The following is a 20,041-nucleotide window of genomic DNA, read 5'->3' on the forward strand; positions in this document are numbered from 1 at the left end:
AAAAAGCAAAGACACAAAAGAACAAAAATTAAAAATAAAAGTTGAGAAATTAAATAGTATTCAGTTTAAACACACACGAAATTTTATTAGTATATTTAGGTAGTCAGGCATTTTAATTTATTTTGTTATGCTTTTATTGTGTTTGTTTCATTTTGATATAATACCAGCCTACTAATAATAGTCCATTTACTCACGGTTTTTGTTGTAAATTTTAAAGAACCGCTTATATTGACATAAAATTTGTCATACACCTGAGGGTATTCTCGGGGATGAGAAAACATTCATTCAAAATAAGTCCGGATTTGGATAAACTGACTAATTCTAAGCAAGTTTTGTTGTATAGAGATTTTCACTAAGTCAATCCTTTTCGAGTTATTTGCGAGTGAGTATGTTCATTTTTCAACAAAAAAAAAACCGTTTTTAGACGGTTTTTTGCAATTAAAAACTAATTATTTTATCAAAAAAATACTCTTAGCAAAAATATAGCTTACAAGAAAGTGAAAAAAATAATTTATATAATAATATGAAGTCTGCAAAACCTAGTAGAAAGCAGAGTTGTAGCTAATGAAAAGTAATTTCTTATTCGTCAAATTCCAAATCGAATATTTCAATGTGAAATAACCAAAACATTAAGCACTTTTCGGGGAAAATTCATTTTAACTTTTTTTTAAAGTGTTTAAAAAAAGGTTTATGTTTGTTTGTTCTTTGTTGTCTTTCGTTTCTTTCCCTGTTAACTCTGCATCTAAATTTGGTTTGTAGTAAAAGATAGTCTGATCCACAGCATGCTCCTCGTCGTGTTCTTACATCGGAGATACTACTAGCTGCCCTTTTGTCTATCAGCACATGGTCGATTTGATTGGTTGTGGTTCCATCTGGTGAAATCCATGTCATTTTGTGTATGTCTTTATGTGGGAAGCATGTGGAACATATAACCATATTTTTTAGGTGCTCCGGAGGTCGGTTCTGATGACGTAGTCGTGTTCAGCTACCACAAAAACCCCGAGTAACAAAATCCGGCCCTTAATACGCTTATTTTGACATGTTTATGCACTTTAATATCATCATCATCAATGACGTTACAACTCTTCGCGAGTCTTTGCCGCGTTTACTATTGCCTTCCATGTTTGTCGGTCCTATGCCACTAATTCCCATTGTCATACTTCCATTTTCTCTAGATATTCTTTGACCGTATCTTTCCACCTTTTTCTAGGCCGTCCTACAGATCTTCTTCCATCTGGCCTTTCCCAGAACACATTGTTTATAAGGCGATTGTCGTTACTGCGTATCACATGCCCTGCCCATCTGAGTCTATTCCACTTTAATATGCAACTATGCATTTCTACCAATTTTTTATAGTAGACTTTTTTCGTGACACCATCCTGAACACAATGCAAAAAGTTGTAAGACTCTAGGTGCTGTATTTAAAATTGTAGATGATGCTCTTTTTAGAGAGCGAAAACGTTCTGTGGTAATTGTAGCCCTTTTAAGGGTTTTTAAATAAATATACTTTTTATAAAATAAATTTTTCATTAAATTTATTTGTAATTAATGGTATACAGCCAGCTACACGAAATTCTTCATTGTGGATTTTTAAAATAAAAAGGTTCATCTATGTATTCAGTTTTTATTATTTTTTCTAAAGTTGGTATCACGGTACAAATACAAAGTATAATATACAATAATTTAAAATAATAAATATTCGTTTATATGTGTGATAAAATATGTTTCTTCAAATCCGGCATATTTTTTGGCTTATAGTCACACTTATGGCATTTCAGGGGAGCTGCTATAAGAGTCTTACATTGAGCTGGAGTAAGTATACAAACTTTTCCATGGGTTTCTAAACTTTCTATTACATCTAAAAAATAATTCATGTTAAAGTCAATATTTGCAACTGGAGAGGATCCAACAGCTTCAGTATTAAAACTTCAAGAACACCTAGACCAAATCGGAAAGTGGTTAAAGAAATGAAAGATATTCCTGGGGCTATATCTTGATTCTACATTAAACTGGAAACAACACATTTTAAAGAAGAAGAAACAAATTGAGTTGAGAGTAAGAAATGAATTGGCTTATAGATCGAAAATCTCGACTCTCAATTGAGAACAAAACCATGTGCCATATGTGATTACACTTTTAGTTTAGTGAATCACATAATAATATGGCAGTGTAATCACATTTTAGCAAACATAATGTAATACGAAATAACAAGAATAAAGAAATACAATTAGATATTTAAATATTTACCTTCCATTGCAATGGAAGACATCGAAGTTCCACGAACATTAATAAAAACAGTAAAAGCACTCTCTCAAAAACATAAACACAATTGAAGCATTGGAAATGTGGATTCATAGACGGATGCTGAAGATACCTTGGACAGCAAGAAAAACTAATGAAGAAGTACTAAAGAGGGTCAACAAAGATAGAGAACTGCTAAAGACTGAACACAGGAAAATGTCTTATCTGGGACATATAGTGAGGGGAAATCGATATAAAATACTACAACTGATCCTTCAAGGTAAATAAGGGCCATAGAGGTGTAGGAAGAAAACACGTTTCTTGGTTAAAAAACATTCGTGAATGGACCAGATATCAAATGTAGGACAATTATTCCATAGTGCGGAAGATCGAGAAGCCTTCGCAATTTGGTGATCTCCAACGTCGGATAATTCTGATATGGCACGTGAAGAAAAGCACTGTACAAGAATAACAAACTAGCTATCAAAATGGGCAGTATTTAAAATAAAACATACTCTAGTAAAACCTAGAATATGGAGTCCATCTTGAACAAGCGCCACTTGGCTGGTACCACGTACTTAAATTGTTCATTTAGTAACACAGTACTACTGATGCCACTTATGCGTCATCGGTACCTTTGATAAAACCTTCGTGATGCTACTCGTGAGTCATGAGTCATGGCATCGAACGTGTTAAGACCACAAAGGGCCTACTACAGGGCTGCTAAATATCCCCTACCCTGTTCAAAATATTCCTGAAAAAACCATGAAACCATGGAAAAGAAAGTGCGAAGGAATAGCCATCAAATAAAGGAACAACGGAAGAAGATAGACTAGGATAAACAAGAGACTGATACGAAAATTGAAACCGGTACTGAGGGATAAGAACATCAGCATCAAAACAAAAAGAAGAATACTATGACAAGAAGTATCCTCACTTATGGGTGTGAAAACTGGAGAATAAATAATAAAACCAAAAATAAAATAAGAGCAACAGAGATGGAATTCCTAAGGAGAAGCTGCAGAGTAACAAGAAGAGATAGAATAAATATTGTGACAGTATTTATAGGCCGCTCACAACCTGGCCTATTTCGTTCCGGAAGCTTCTGTCAAACTGTCTGACCCTCTCTGCAGGCGAGACAAATAGAAACTTGTTTTTGTTACAATCGGCGCGTCTAGAAGGCCATCGATAAACCTTTTTTATATTGTTCTTTAAATAATATTTACCTTTCGATTTTTCTGGAAATCAGTAGACTAATTGTACATAACTATATAAATAGACATTTTTGGAATTAGAGGTTTAGTTGTAAATTTGAATACGTCGGTGTACTTTGATATGTAGGTATCGGGCGCGGTATATTTTTGAATTTTTAATTATGTAGTGTTATATTTCTATTTGATATGAAAATTAAAATTAGATAATTATAAACAGAATTCAATTTAATATAAAATATTTTCAATTTTCTCAACCACGGGCATATAAATTTAGAACAACCTGTATACAACAAATTGTTATATTTAATTTTAAGAAGTGATTAAACGATACTCGGAACAATGCGCTTAAAATAAAACTAAAGTGAAATCGATAATAGGTCATTATCGTTGTTCGCGGAAGGTTCAATCATTAGCCGATGCTAAAGAAGACTTAGTGAAAGTAGATAATAGATCATTAAATTTTGTAATTAGTAGAAAGTAATTTTAGAATGGGAATTAACTATTTTTTTGGAAATCCATTAAGCATATTTAGAAAGTTTAAAAATTGGTTTTGAGGAATACTGCGAATGAGAGTTGGTGGTGGAATTTTGATTTGTGAATCTGGAAGGGATATTTAGAAAGTAGGGGAATGAATGAGAAATAGAGAGGAGAATGTTTTGAGCTGTCGAGAAGTGAAGTCGAGTCGTAGACGGTAGTGTACGGAGAGTGAGAAAGCCGGTGTAGTTCCGTGAGTGTGGAGTATCTATTGTAGAACGAGGGGTAGGCCAGGTTGAGAGTAAAAGAACCTCCTTGAGCCAAGAGTTCCCGGTAGCTGATTGCAGTTTCGAAAAAGGTAGAACACAGCATCACGACAGAAGCAGGAAACGAGAGCTATACGAGCTAGTTTCAGAGGAGAACATTACTGGCAGCCAGGACGAGGTTTTGATTGCAGCCAAGGATAGCAGGAAACGGGTCTTGTGTGAAGACATTCTCAGTGCACCAGAAAAAGGTCAGTCTCATTTGTTTGGACATGAATGTATGGGTTTTTTCGTAGTAAATACCACATTTAAAATTGAGGAAACATAATCAATAATATCAGAAAAGCTTCATCAAACTTAAATAGAATTGTTGCTGATAAATCATAATAGTTAAATGTTAATAAAAACTTTCAATTGGAAATCAAAAGAAAATAAGATTCCCATGTGTAAATGTTATGTTTAAGAAAAATAAGATATAGCAAATATTAAGCAGTGATTGCCATTTAAATAAAATAAACAATATTTTGATTACAATTGTAACCCATATGTGTTATTATTTTACTCTTTTCTTTCCTATCCCGATTAGGAACCATTAAGAAATACTTAGAAGCCACGTATGTAAGTAATTAATTTTATAAAAAGCCCTGAGATTGAAAACATATTGATATGTGATCTGGTAAATTAATTAGATTATTATTAATGCATTGATTAAATTAAATGAAATATAAAAATATTATCTCATATCAATAATCAAGATCACAACAACTGGCGCCCAACGTGGGGCATTATAAAGTATTTCTAGTGGCAAATTTGAAGGATAGAAAGAGTAAAGCCGGTATTTGAAAATTTATATGCCTGTGGTAAAAAGTGAGATACTTACATTTGATAACATAAAATTTTAGATCTCTTTAGGTACAAATTTTACATAACTGATTTAATATTTTATTTTTACGATATTACATTTGATATATTTATTGACAATTTATAATATTTGGGTGAGAAAAAGTCGTCTTGGTAACATACTAGTAAAATTTCATATTTGGCGGGGACAGTACTTCTTGAAAACAAATGTCTGTGACAAGAAGCCAAAGCAAAGACAACAAAAAACAAAAAGAACATTCAAATCAAGAGAATAATTCAGACCAAGAAGACATTTTAGACACGACAATCATGGCATCAGAACAGCAAGAATTATCAGGAATAGATAAAATATTACGAATGATGCAACTCCAGTCACAAAGAATGGAACAAAAACTGGATGAAAATCAACGTGAAACGAAACAAGCCATGGAAGAAACATCAAAGAAAATGGATAAAAATCAGGAAGAAACATCAAAGAAAATGGATAAAGTGGAGCAAAAAATGGATGACAATCAACAGGAAACAAAACAAGCCATAGAAGAAAACAACAGAAATATAGAGAGTATTAAGAAGGAAATGGTTAAAAAAATAGAAGAGATTGCAGAAAAGAGCGAGAAACAGGAGTTAGAGATTAAAGAAATCAAAATCAAAATAAAGGAGATAACGAATTGCCAGAAAAAAGAAATGGAAAGTTTGGAAAACAAGTTGCAAAACGCTATTCAAGCAGACATAGAAGAAGTGGAAAGAAAGATTGCGGAAATCAATACTCAACAAAATGTCGGAGAAAGAAGAGAAATGGTTATACATAGCACAGATGACGTGAAGATAAGGTTTGGCGGGGACGTAAGAAAATTACACCCAGTGCCGTTCATAAATAGCCTGAAAAAGAAAATACAGCACATCGGAAATTTCGAAACAGCAAAAGAAACTATCAGAAACCATCTAAAATATGAAGCAAGCCTATGGTTCGATTGCAAAGAAGAAGAATTTGACAGTTGGCAACAATTTGAACAAAAATTTTTGAATTATTTCTGGGGAAAAGTCCAACAATTGGAAATTAACAAAGAATTGCAAAATGGGAAATACAATGATAGGATGGGTGTATCAGAAAGGACATATGCTTTGCAAATTTACAATAATGCAAAACATTTACAATATAATTACTCATCGGAACAATTAGTCGAACTGATTGCAAGACATTTCGAGGAAACGCTGGAAGACCATATCACATTGCAAAATTACAAAAACATAGATAGTTTATGCCAATTCCTACAAATAAGAGAATCACGTCTAAGAGAAAGAAAATCAAGAAGGTCGCGAGAAGATTACAGGCCCCGAGAAACACAAGATTACAGAGATAGAAATCAAAATAGGAGGGACTATACAAGACGAGATTTTAATCCCAGAAGGGAAAACGAAAATAGAGACAACGGAAGAGGAAATTATGAACAAAGAAATAGGCAATGGAATGAGGACAGAAATCGAGAATACCAGAATAGAAACACCACACGCTCAAATCAAGAAAACAGAAATAATGGTAGACAAAATGAACAGGGATATCGAGAAAACCGAAACAGATCCGACAGACCAAGAGAAAATAGAAGATAAGTAAATAATACCCAGACAGATGAATATGACGGAGAGAGACATTATGACGAAAATATAAACAACGATGAGCAACCGGCGTCTTTATCACGACGGCGCTCACTAAAAACCAAAAATCAAACAGGAATCTTTTGTCACCCCAAGGAGTTTATTAAATTGGCAGGAAACAACGAAAAGAAAAATGGAGTTAATTTAAAATTTGTGGATGGATTTATCAACGAGAAACCAATTAAAATTATGATAGACACTGGATCTGAAATAACATTGGTCAACAGAAAACTAATAGAAGAAGTTAACTTAACAAATTTAATTTATAAAATACCTAGGGTAAATTTAGTGGGCGCAAACAAACTGACATTGGCAACTATAAATGAAGGCATACGAGTAATGGTACGACTGGGCAAGAATATGTATGCACTACAATGTGTAATAATGCCAAACATGTCACATGACATGATAGTAGGAGTCGACGAATTGGCAGAAAAACATGTAGTGATAGATTTTAAAAATAATACGATGAATCTAACAGAAGAAAAAGAAGAAGAACAGAACAAGGAACAGGAGAAACAAAATACGGACGAATCAGGTAAAGAACAAACAGTGGAAATGAATCTGGCAACGAAGCAAGGACAAAGAAGAAAAGGGAGAAAAAGTCAGAAAAAGACAAAAGAAAATGAAACCTGTGGCTCCTCAAAAGAAGAGTTGAGCCCAGAAGAAGAAAAATTGAGAGTATCAAAAGCAAAAGAAAACTGGGATTCCTCAAAAGAAGAGATGAGCTCAGGAGAAGAAGAAATAAAGCTAACAAATGAAAGCGAAAAAGATATGATCGAAACAGTGACATTTGAAGAGGAGGCATATGAAAACGAGGATGCAGAATACACGGTAAAAGTATGTGAAAAATCTGAGGAAAAAGACAGAAGATTGATATGGGAAAAAGGTAAAGACAACATAATAGCCGACACTCTAACACAGGATGAGGACACTGAAAATAAGGAAACAATTACTCTACAGGTGGGACTAATTAGAGTAATACAAGAAGAAGGGGTATAAGACGTAGATTAAAGTAAGGAAATATACAGGGAGTTGGTTTTGCCCTCGAGAAAATTTATTTAAAAATGCAGATAAATTTTATCGAATACAAGGCGGGGATTTGTTATATTTCTATTTGATATGAAAATTAAAATTAGATAATTATAAACAGAATTCAATTTAATATAAAATATTTTCAATTTTCTCAACCACGGGCATATAAATTTAGAACAACCTGTATACAACAAATTGTTATATTTAATTTTAAGAAGTGATTAAACGATACTCGGAACAATGCGCTTAAAATAAAACTAAAGTGAAATCGATAATAGGTCATTATCGTTGTTCGCGGAAGGTTCAATCATTAGCCGATGCTAAAGAAGACTTAGTGAAAGTAGATAATAGATCATTAAATTTTGTAATTAGTAGAAAGTAATTTTAGAATGGGAATTAACTATTTTTTTGGAAATCCATTAAGCATATTTAGAAAGTTTAAAAATTGGTTTTGAGGAATACTGCGAATGAGAGTTGGTGGTGGAATTTTGATTTGTGAATCTGGAAGGGATATTTAGAAAGTAGGGGAATGAATGAGAAATAGAGAGGAGAATGTTTTGAGCTGTCGAGAAGTGAAGTCGAGTCGTAGACGGTAGTGTACGGAGAGTGAGAAAGCCGGTGTAGTTCCGTGAGTGTGGAGTATCTATTGTAGAACGAGGGGTAGGCCAGGTTGAGAGTAAAAGAACCTCCTTGAGCCAAGAGTTCCCGGTAGCTGATTGCAGTTTCGAAAAAGGTAGAACACAGCATCACGACAGAAGCAGGAAACGAGAGCTATACGAGCTAGTTTCAGAGGAGAACATTACTGGCAGCCAGGACGAGGTTTTGATTGCAGCCAAGGATAGCAGGAAACGGGTCTTGTGTGAAGACATTCTCAGTGCACCAGAAAAAGGTCAGTCTCATTTGTTTGGACATGAATGTATGGGTTTTTTCGTAGTAAATACCACATTTAAAATTGAGGAAACATAATCAATAATATCAGAAAAGCTTCATCAAACTTAAATAGAATTGTTGCTGATAAATCATAATAGTTAAATGTTAATAAAAACTTTCAATTGGAAATCAAAAGAAAATAAGATTCCCATGTGTAAATGTTATGTTTAAGAAAAATAAGATATAGCAAATATTAAGCAGTGATTGCCATTTAAATAAAATAAACAATATTTTGATTACAATTGTAACCCATATGTGTTATTATTTTACTCTTTTCTTTCCTATCCCGATTAGGAACCATTAAGAAATACTTAGAAGCCACGTATGTAAGTAATTAATTTTATAAAAAGCCCTGAGATTTAAAACATATTGATATGTGATCTGGTAAATTAATTAGATTATTATTAATGCATTGATTAAATTAAATGAAATATAAAAATATTATCTCATATCAATAATCAAGATCACAACAGTAGATAAATTATTAGATTTGGTGTAATAAATAAATTTAATATCGTAGTTTGTAAAATAAAGGATATAAATTCAGTGTTTTTCATTTGTTTAGAAGTAAGTTATTAAAAATACATACATAAAGTCAACTAAAACTAAACATTGGTGACTAAAAGATCATAGAAAAGTCAGTTTTTTAACAATATCATGGAGATTAAGCAAAGAATGGGAATAAACTCAGATATAATAGACTACAACGAAGAGAAGATCTTAACCTGGTATGGACATGACATAAGAGCAGACCAAAATCGTTGAAAAAATAGAATAACAGAGTGGAGCCCGATGAGAAGAAGGAAGGGAGGCAGACCCGAAGATCTTTCAGAGATGAAGTGGACGAAGCAATGAAAAGAGGAAATATACAGGAAGGGGACTAGCAAGTGACAAGACAAAAAGAACTGGAGAGCACGGTTGAGTAAAGGAATCATTTGTATATGCATTGTTGTGATCTACTTTTTATTACTTTTATATCAATTAGTCTTAATTTGATTACTCCAATTAATTATTTAATCAATTATCCAATTGTCGCAAATCATACAAAAAATTAAGAAAAAATCTCAGGGTGCCTTTTTATAATACAAAAAAATATCTAAATTATCTTATGTTATACTTATCTCCTCTCGTGGTTTCAGTATCTCTTAGTTGGTTCTTATCGGAAGAAAAATAGGAAAAGAAAATAAATAGAAATATAAAATAAGCATACAGAAATATCTTTTATTATCAAAATCAATACTCTAAAAATCGATCAATTAAAACGTGTGGACATAGCTGTCCATATGAAATTTTTACCACTTAAATTTATTCTAGTTCAAATAAAAATTTATCGGTTTGTTCCCGATGACTTTGATAAAACAAGCTAAACAAACAAATTTAGGTATTCGCAAAATTACTTATACTTCCTATTTAATTTTTGAAATATTGGAATCTTAATTCATATGCTTTTACTCAAAATTTTAGTTTCCGAACATAAAAATATCTTTCACATAAATTGACTGACCTTTTGCTTCACTCACAATGATGTCTCCTCTTGACCCTAACAGCTCTCCCTTGTTGACTATGTTAGGCTACCCATCAAAGCCCTCTCCGTTCTCAAGCTTCAATCCAGCAGCATACCAGCACTAATTCTCCAAAAAAAAAACAACGAGCCAGGCCTCTTTTAACCAGTACTCGATTCAAACAACTCCAAAATTCTCTCCTCTCCTTCTCACAATAATACAGAATCAAAGAGGTATTTCTTCTCAATTTGATCTGTCTCTCGTTCCACTTTTCAGATCCACTCTCCACTATCAAACAACCACTGGTACTTGCTTTTTAACTATCCACGAAAACATTGACTGCTCTTCCGCGATGCCGATCACATAATAATCCCTCTTTCCAAAACTATCTGAAAATTCCACCTTTTCTCCTTCCCATTCCAAATTGCCAAACCAATCAGAGACATTTCTTCTTCCCCATTCTTTTTTTTTTCATTCGAAAAAAACCCACTCATACTTTCAAAAATATTCCTACCATCATAATAATTACTTTCGGGAAATTCTACAAAATTTACTCGGGGTTAAACAAAAAGAGATTAAAATTCCAAACTTTCTTTTACATTATTATCTAAAGATATCATTACCTGTGGCTTTTGGCCTCGTGCATAACAAAGCACCGTTATAATCTCCAAATACCCTGAACAATTATTGTATATTCATATCACTTTCTTTCCTAATGTCTTTTATTTTTCAGGAAAAAAACTCATTAAAAATAAACCCATTTCTTAAAAACTACCTTATAATAAATAGTGTTACGTTATTTTAAAAACTATTACGCGAATTGACTTTTAATTATTATTAAATAAATAAAAGACTTACTTGAAATTGTTTATTTGTAACACTTACAATTAACACTTATTTAACAACAATATCTAATTTATTTTACACTTTCTAACATTTAATTTATTTACAAATACGACTTATCTACTTTAAAAATACATACATTTCAGAAACCCGATCAAACAATAAAATTGACGCGTCGATAAAAGTATTCACTGACTGGCCTGCGGACGAATTTCGGCTCTTTATATATACTTCGGCAGCGCTCGCCTCGAACGGCCTGGTAAGGATTGGCCTTTTCTCGTAACGCCGAGAAGCTTCGGAAATAAATAGGCCGGGTTGTGAGCAGCATTATAAATGTCACAATAGTTACAAATCAATATACAGGATGCATCAAATTTATGTGCCCGCGTTATCATTAAAATTAATAAAGTTTTTATTCTATCTTTGATTGATAAATTGATACACAATAGTATATACAAATATTTACCTTCTGGTTTCAAGAAAAAATCTGTTGTAAATGAATTCCAATGCTTTTTATGTTTTAAACACATGGAATTGAAATCATCACTAATAACATGCATATGCAACCTGGACATACTAGGTTCGGCATGGAATCCCATTTTGAATTTTTTATCTGTGTGTCCTTCCTCCTTAATAGCTGTTTGAGCTGCTCTTTTCATATGTCTTAATAAGTCTATGTGATCCTTTTTTAATCCTGTCAGGGAACTAATGTTTTCTTTGGGCAAGACTAACCAGTGTACCTCTGCTTTAGGAAATAAGTCGTTAATCACTGTTACTAAATCATCAGAAGTGACTACTGCATCAGGATCGTTCATTCTTTTAACAAGTCCTTGTTGCCAAGAGGTTTTAGTAGATTTAGCCATTGTCTGAAAAGCATAAGTAATTTACAAACAAAACTTATATGGAATCACCATGTATTTCAAAGTAAAATTTATTTCTTAAAAAAATTGTTATTGTTGCGAAGAATAAAGGTTTTTATTGAAAATAAACAAGTGCTTAAGACAATCAGATAGTACAGCTCGGTACGGTATAGGTTATTTGCTTGAGTTGCAAATTGAACGAAAATAAATACACCAACTTTTGCATCCAAAAACAAAAATGCCTCATGTGGGGTTATGTAACTTACAACGACGAAAGATTATTGGTCTTGTGGGGCAAGTAATGTTCTCAGACGGACATAGCTATAGAGCTAGGCGTAACACAGGGCGTTCTGTCCAAAACCTATGCTAGGTAACAGCAACTAGGAAAACTCAAAAATAAAGCAAGGAAAGTCGCCAAAAAGTAATAATGGCTCTCCACAATCGTTTAATTGTCCAATAAGCTGGAAGACACCCAACCATTTCTCACCTGCAGCTCCAAAGGCAACTTTTGGAAGCTACAGGTGTAACTGTTTCAGTTGAAATGATAAGAAGAAGAGTTTGTGCCAAGAAGTATACAGCAGGAGACAGTTATGGGTTCCCGAGTTATCCAGGGAGCACAAGATTGATCGCCTAAATTGGTGTCTTCACCACCAAAACTGGAACATTGGGAATTGACAAAAATTGCTATTTTCAGAAAGTCAGGATTTGTGTAAAATCAGATGACCCACGAAATCAAGTACTTACAGGTCGAGGAAGACAAGCAAGAACGAAAACTGTCAGATCTGTTCACAAATATACAAGAGGAAGTGTAATGTTCTGGAGAGGAATTATGATCCGTCAAAAAACTCCTTTAATTCTCGTCCAATCAACTTTAACTGCTCACAGGTATGTTGATAACGTGTAGTTAGAAGAAGTGCAACAGGAGAAAATTTAATTTTCTTGCATGATAATGGACCTCCACATACCATTAGAGTGACTAGAGACATCATTCAAGCAGAAGGTACCCCTTGTTTGGAGAGGCCTGCTTGCTCACCCGAGCTTAACCCTATAGAATATTTGTGGAATATGCTTAAAAGAAAAATTAGAGCTCGTCGGGATAATCCACAAAATACCGCACGGCTAGTACAAGCTGTTCTTGAAGGATGGAGCAACCTACCACAACAAAATGTTGATAATTTGATTAGGAGCGTGCCCACGCAAACTGAAGTTTACATAAGGACCAGAGGTGATAACACTGACTACCAAAAAAACAAAAAAAAAATAAATAAAAACAATTTAACATTATTCGTTTTACATGGAAATTTTTTATGCTATTGACTAAACAACTAGTTTCAATTTGTCTGTTAAATACTTTATTGTTTTATTTAATTGTTATGTATTTGTTATTCAATTGCTTTAAAATAAACATTGTTTGACTTCGTGTTTTCGTTTTTTTAAATTCGCATGAAATAATAAGAAAAAATATCAGATGATTCCATATACATAAGTTTTGGTTGTGTGTATATGGGTATATCCCAAAAGTAGCGGGGCGGTCGCATATGTCATGAAATGAACATCCGATCGAAAAACTGAAAAATACGTGTTCAATATTTTTCAAAAATCTATCGGATGATACCAAACACGACCTCCCCCCACTCCACTCACTGGAGGTGGGGTGGGGGGTAACTTTAAAAAATAGGATTTATTTTATATTACATTTTTTATTACAGATTTGGATTCCTTACGTAAAAATAAGCAACATTTATAAATTATAGAAATGGTCTAACATCTCGAGAAATACACTTCCAAATGAAAAACCAAAAAACATGTGTTTAATATTTTTCAAAAACCTATCGAATAACACTAAACACGACCCGCCACTCCATCCCAGGTAGGGTGGGGGTATTAAAATCTTAAATAGGAACCCCCGTTGCCCCGTTTTTATTGCAGATTTGGATTCTTCATGAAAAAATAAGGAATATTTATTCGAGACATTTTTTAAAATTGTTGATAGATGGCGCTGTAATTGGAAAAATACGATTTATTAGCTCCATCTATCAACAAATCTAAAAAATGTCTCGAATAAATGTTGCTTACATTTTATGGGGTATTCAAATCTGCAATAAAAGATTATGGTTCCTATTTAAGATTTTAAAGTTAACCCCACCCCACCTGCGTGGGTGAGCGGGGGGAGTCGTGTTTAGTGTTACATGTTATGATAGGTTTTTGAAAAATATTTAATACATACGTGTTTTTTGGTTTTTCATTTGGAAGTGTATTTCTCGAGATAATACACCGTTTTTATAATTTACCTAGGGTACCAGGATAAATAGTTTTTTTCCGATTATAGCGCCATCTAGCGCAATTCAAAACATTGTCTGGAATAAAAGTTACTGATTTTTGCGTAAGGAATCCTAGTCTGCAATAAAAAATGTGGAATCCTATTTAAGATTTTAAAGTTACCCCCACAACACCTCAAGGGTATGGAGGGGAGTGTCGTAGTTGGTGTCATTCGATAGAAATTTTTTGAAAACGTATTTTTCAGTTTTTTGATCCGATGTATATTTCGCGAGATATTCAACCGTCCAGCTACTTTTGGGACACCCTATCCCTATATAGTAGAATAATATTCATTCTTTGAGTCCATTCACTCACTGCAAAATATTGCAAAACCTCCAAATCTTAAAGAACCGCTTGACCTGACATGCAATTTGACATACAAACACCCGTGTTGAGCTGGCCCCTCCCACTTGCAAAAATTAAAAAAAAACGAATAGCCCTGATTTATGAGCTATTTATGAGCTCTCATATTCCGCAAACTAAAAATTTTGAGCTCGTTCCACTGAGCAGGAATTTAATACTTTGGGGGGGCTGAGTCAGCCCCCCCACTACTTAAAAATAGGAATATTGAATCGGTTTTTGCGGCAGAATTACGAGCTATTTATGAGCTCTTGAAATTATATAGTTTCGATTTTTGAGCTCACCCCCTTCACCCCCAAACAACCCTTTAATTGATTTAACTTAAGAGAAAAATGCTGAGAAAACTTAAAATATATCGTATTGAGGATATAATTCCTATAGCGTATATACTATAAGAATAAACTATTAAATCACGTGCATTTCGATTATTGAGCTACAACCCCTTCGCAAGAAAACCACCCTATCTTCCCGGCTTAAGAGAAAGTTGTACTTGAAATGCATTAAATTAATTATTTGGCGACTACATATCATTTAATAATTTATAAGCTTTCAAATTACGCGCATTTAAATCAGTAAATTGCAATTTATTTTATATAGTGCAGTCACTGAAAGTAAAAATCAACGATTACCTTCAATTTCGGTGAACCTTCATCGATTTTCACGAAAATTGGTCAGTGGTTAGAGGATACCTCAAGAAACAAAGGTGACATGATACCACTTTGCGCCTTTACCCTGAGGGTGGATACCGCCCCTTCTCGGGGGTGAAAAATTATTTTATAAAAAATAACTGCACAAATCTATAAAAGAACAAATTATAAGCAAAATGTATTATATAAATTTATTAAAATAAGTCAATACTTTTTAAGTTATTAAAGATCAAAAATTTTAATTATTCGTGAAAAAAATTCATGTTTTGAAGCGGTTTTTCGTAAATCACTGAAAAACTGTAAGTTTTTACAAAAAAGTTAATAGTAGATAGTTTTATTCGTATAGCTTATATTCTAAGAATAAACTCTTAAATCACGCGCCTTTCGATTATTGAGATACAACCCCTTCGCAAGAAAACCATCCCATATTCCCGGCTTAAGAGAGAGAGTTGTACTTAAAATAATTAAAAATTAATTATTTGTCGACTAGATATCGTTTAATAATTTATGAGCTCGCAAAATATACGCATCTCAATTATTGAATTGCCATTTTCTTTCTATAGTGCAGTCACTGAAGGTAAAAATCAACTATGACCTTCGATTTCGGTAAATCTGCATTCATTTTCACGAAAATTGGTGAGCGGATTTTGATGCTATCAACTTTTTCTGGAGCTCATTTTGGATAGGTATTTCTAAGTACTTTGATAAGTATTTAGTACCTAAGTGTTATAAAATGCATCTCTTTCCCGTTATTTAAGCTTGAATCCTTAGATTTGAACAGTCGCAGAAAAAAATATACATTTAATTACCAATAACTTACTTTAAATTAACATTAAAGGGTTTTTCAAGTAAGCAATTTATTATATTTTTTATTGGCTTCAATTTTAGTGATAAACACTTTCTTGTAAAAACTTACAGTTTTTGAGTTATTTATGAAAAATCGCTTTAAAACATGCATTTTCTTTCACAAAAATTAAAATATTTGATCTTTAATAACTCAAAAAGTATTAATTTATTTTAATCACATTATATAACAAATTTTGCTTACAATTTGTCCCTCTCTCGATTTGTGGGGTTATTTTTAATAAAGTAATTTTCACCCCCGAGAAGGGGTGACATATACCCCAGGTTAAAACCCCAAGTTGTTATTGTTAATTCGTGAAAATGAATGGAGATTTACCGAAATCGAAGGTCATAGTTGATTTTTACCTTCAGTGACTGCACTATAGAAAGAAAATGGCAATTCAATAATTGACATGCGTATATTTTGCAAGCTCATAAATTATTAAACGATATGTAGTCTCCAAATAATTAATTTAAATTATTTTAAGTACAACTCTCTCTTAAGCCGGGAATATGGGATGGTTTTCTTGCGAAGGGGTTGTAACTCTATAATCGAAAGGCGCGTGATTTAAGAGTTTATTCTTAGAATATAAGCTTTACGAAATAAACTACTATTAACTTTTTTGTACAAACTTACAGTTTTTCAGTGATTTACGAAAAACCGCTTCATAACATGCATTTTTTTCACGAATAATTAAAATCTTTGATCTTTAATAGCTTAAAAAGTATTGACTTATTTTATTAACTTTATATAATAAATTTTGCTTTTAATTTGTTCTTTTATTGATTTGTGCAGTTATTTTTAATAAAATAATTTTCACCCCCGAGAAGGGGCGGTATCCACCTTCAGAGTAAAGGCGCAAGGTGGTACCATGTCACCTTTGTTTCTTGACGTATCCTCTAACCACTGACCAATTTTCGTGAAAATCGATGAAGGTTCACCGAAATTGAAGATAATTGTTGATTTTTACCTTCAGTGACTGCACTGTACAAAATAAATTTTAATTTACTGATCTAAATTCGCGTAATTTCGAAGCTTATAAATTATTCAATGATATGTCGTCGTCAAATAATTAGTTTAATGCATTTTAAGCACAACTTTCTCTTAAGCCGGGAAGATAGGGTGGTTTTCTTGCGAAGGGGTTGTAGCTCAATAATCGAAATGCACGTGATTTAATAGTTTATTCTTAGAGTATATACGCTATAGGAATTATATCCTCAATACGGTATATTTTAAGTTTTCTCAGCATTTTTCTCTTAAGTTAAATCAATTAAAGGGTTGTTTGGGGGTGAAGGGGATGAGCTCAAAAATCGAAACTATATAATTCCAAGAGCTCATAAATAGCTCGTAATTCTGCCGCAAAAACCGATTCAATATTCCTATTTTTAAGTAGTGGGGGGGGCTGAGTCAGCCCCCCCCACTAAAGTATCAAATTCCTGCTCTGTGGAACGAGCTCAAAATTTTTAGTTTGAGGAATATGAGAGCTCATAAATAGCTCATAAATCAGGGCTATTTGTTTTCTGATTTTTGCAAGTGGGGGGGGGCCAGCTCAACACGGGTCATACAAACAGCTAACAAGTCAAAGAAAAAAAGTTATATTGTGCCGATGTGTGCTTTTAAATTGGAGGTGAGTGTCACCCGTTCTCGGGGGTGAAAAAATATATGTTTTTTCTACAAAATACTTATTTTTTGTACCAACTCTGTGTTTCTTTACTTTTGCGAAAACCGTCTAAAAAGTTTTTTGTTTTTTGTTGAACAATGAACGTATTCACTCGCAAATAACTCAAAAAGTATTAAGTGAAAAAACGCTATAGCACAAAAGTTGCTTAGAATTAGTCAGTTTATTCATTTCCGGACTTATTGTGAACGTAAATTTTTTTCATCCCCCGAGAAGGGATGGACCTGCTGATTTCATCCATTGAAATGTAGACCTATAGAAGAATTACGAGGGTTTCCTGGGTAGATAGAGTTTCAAACAATGAAGTACTGAGAAGAATAGGCAAAGAGAAGGAAGTTGAACTTACAATTAAAGAAAGAAAGCTACAATATCTTGGACATGTGATGCGGGAGAAGTATGGCATCCTGTGACTCATAATGCAAGGAAAGATAGATGGCAGAAGCAGCATTGGAAGAAGACGAATTTCATGGCTGAAGAACCTGAGAGAATGGTTTGGATGCCGCTCAAAACAACTATTTAGAGCTACTGCCTCAAAAATTAAAATAGTTATGATGATTGCCAACCTCGGTTTGATCATTAGCAAAGAGAAGGGGTGAAATTCACCCCAGAGCAAAAGCACACATCAGCACAATATCACTTTTTTTCTTCGACATATTAGCTATGTGTATGCCGAATTTCATATCAATCCAAGAAGTTCTTTAAAATTGGAAGCAAAAACTGTGAGTAAACGGAATATATTAGTACATTAGACACATTATATCAGGGTTAATGAGAAAAGTGTTATGAATGTTGGTATAATACTGATTTTTATTGAAAAATCTAAGCAAGAATGAAGTACAAAACGTACATATCTAAATCTGATGAAGTACAACTTCTTGTACTGCCGAGTACACTGGCATTACAGCCACAAGACATATTTTATTATGTACGCGTAGAAATAATTAAATATTTCTATCAATGTAAACTTAAAGAAATACACAATAATATTTTTCATTTAATTTGTATAAATGGATTATAAAGCGTTTTTATGAAGCACATTTGTTCAGAACACACTGTAACTGTAATCGAACGAAGGTGATATTTTGGCATAAATTAGTAACATTTATTTGACAGTTGCAGTGATGACACTTCATATTTGTTTTTATTCTTTACTATAAGTATTTGTTTCTTTATATTTACTCTTTTTAGTATGTACTTTAACATAAGATTATAACTTAATTATTGTTTTCTATTTCTAAAGTTATTATTTATTTACATTGAATATTAATTTGTTTTGCTGTATAATCCACTTCCGCAAAAATTATGTGATGTATTTGATTTAAAATGAATTCAAGAATTTTTTGTAATTGGGTAACAATGTCAACTTAGATCTCTAACGTAAATAATGACATGCACGGTAAGTAAATTAGACGGACTGCAAGTTATTCTTTATGTGCTTTGGGTTTATCATGTTTATGTCTTTTGGTTGGTGTTTCGTTAGAAGTTCCCTCCTAAGACAAATGGAACCGCCACTGGAACATACACAAATAATTGGGGCTGTTTAAATGAACAAAACCCCCATAAAATTTTGATGGGGTGCACAAATTTCACTTTTATTTTTTTTAAGATCTTTCTGTCATAAGAATGCCTGCCATGTCCATTTTCAATAAAAAAATCTCTACTGGTTTTTGAATAATGGAAAAAAGCGATTTTCACTCTAACTTTAAAGGGCTGTAACCTTTTTTATGTGCACATTTGTACTAAGAGATAGGTTCAATCAAACTATTTTTGGCCTCAAAATATGTGATTTAATTTTAATTTATGCTCTGCCTTTTTATTACACCCTTTTCCACTATGATAAGGCCTATAAAGCTGGTACACTAGAATAAAGAATTTTTCAACGTGATTACCTGCAAAATATGTTTAACTTTTAACACACTGAGTATCGTAGTCGATATTGTACTCTCAGAAATAGCAATAATATTCTAAATCATATTTTTTGTTCGAATCAAAACAAATATTTACAGCTCTTAGCTCTTACAGCTGATATACATAACCTCCAAACAACAAATGTCAAAAATCCTTTTATCTTTTTATAATTCTGTCTAAACTTACATCTACCGGAAAAATAATTTTAATAGTGGAAAGATAATAACGGATTTAATAGGGTCGATAGGGTCAAAAAGTATCTGCCTACCTGTGTTTAAAATATGTACTGTATCCGTTTTTTATTATTTATCACTATATTATTATTACCATCCATTTTTTAATAACCATTTGACTACCACTACAATCTGTCATACAAGGAGTGGGAGTGGGATCTAACTGCTGATGGTTT

General features: G+C 32.9%; 1 protein-coding gene across 2 annotated transcripts; it reads right to left on the reverse strand.

The window, feature by feature from the left end:
• Positions 1-1,610: 1,610 nt before the first annotated feature.
• On the reverse strand, positions 1,611-20,031 carry LOC126892910 (aprataxin). 2 transcript variants are annotated; one of them, XM_050662767.1, is made up of 3 exons: positions 19,901-20,031; positions 11,483-11,882; positions 1,611-1,858 (listed from the first exon to the last, which is right to left on the reverse strand). In XM_050662767.1, the coding sequence occupies exons 2-3, from the start codon at positions 11,877-11,879 to the stop codon at positions 1,704-1,706; spliced, it is 552 nt and encodes a 183-aa protein (XP_050518724.1). In that variant the 5' UTR covers positions 11,880-11,882; positions 19,901-20,031; the 3' UTR covers positions 1,611-1,703. The 2 variants fall into 2 exon arrangements, with proteins under 2 accessions (XP_050518724.1, XP_050518723.1); XM_050662766.1 differs by lacking the exon at positions 19,901-20,031 and adding an exon at positions 19,614-19,757.
• Between the last annotated feature and the right edge of the window lie 10 nt (positions 20,032-20,041).

The sequence above is a fragment of the Diabrotica virgifera genome, chromosome 9 (genome assembly GCF_917563875.1).
Source record: "Diabrotica virgifera virgifera chromosome 9, PGI_DIABVI_V3a".
NCBI classification, from domain to species: domain Eukaryota; kingdom Metazoa; phylum Arthropoda; class Insecta; order Coleoptera; family Chrysomelidae; genus Diabrotica; species Diabrotica virgifera.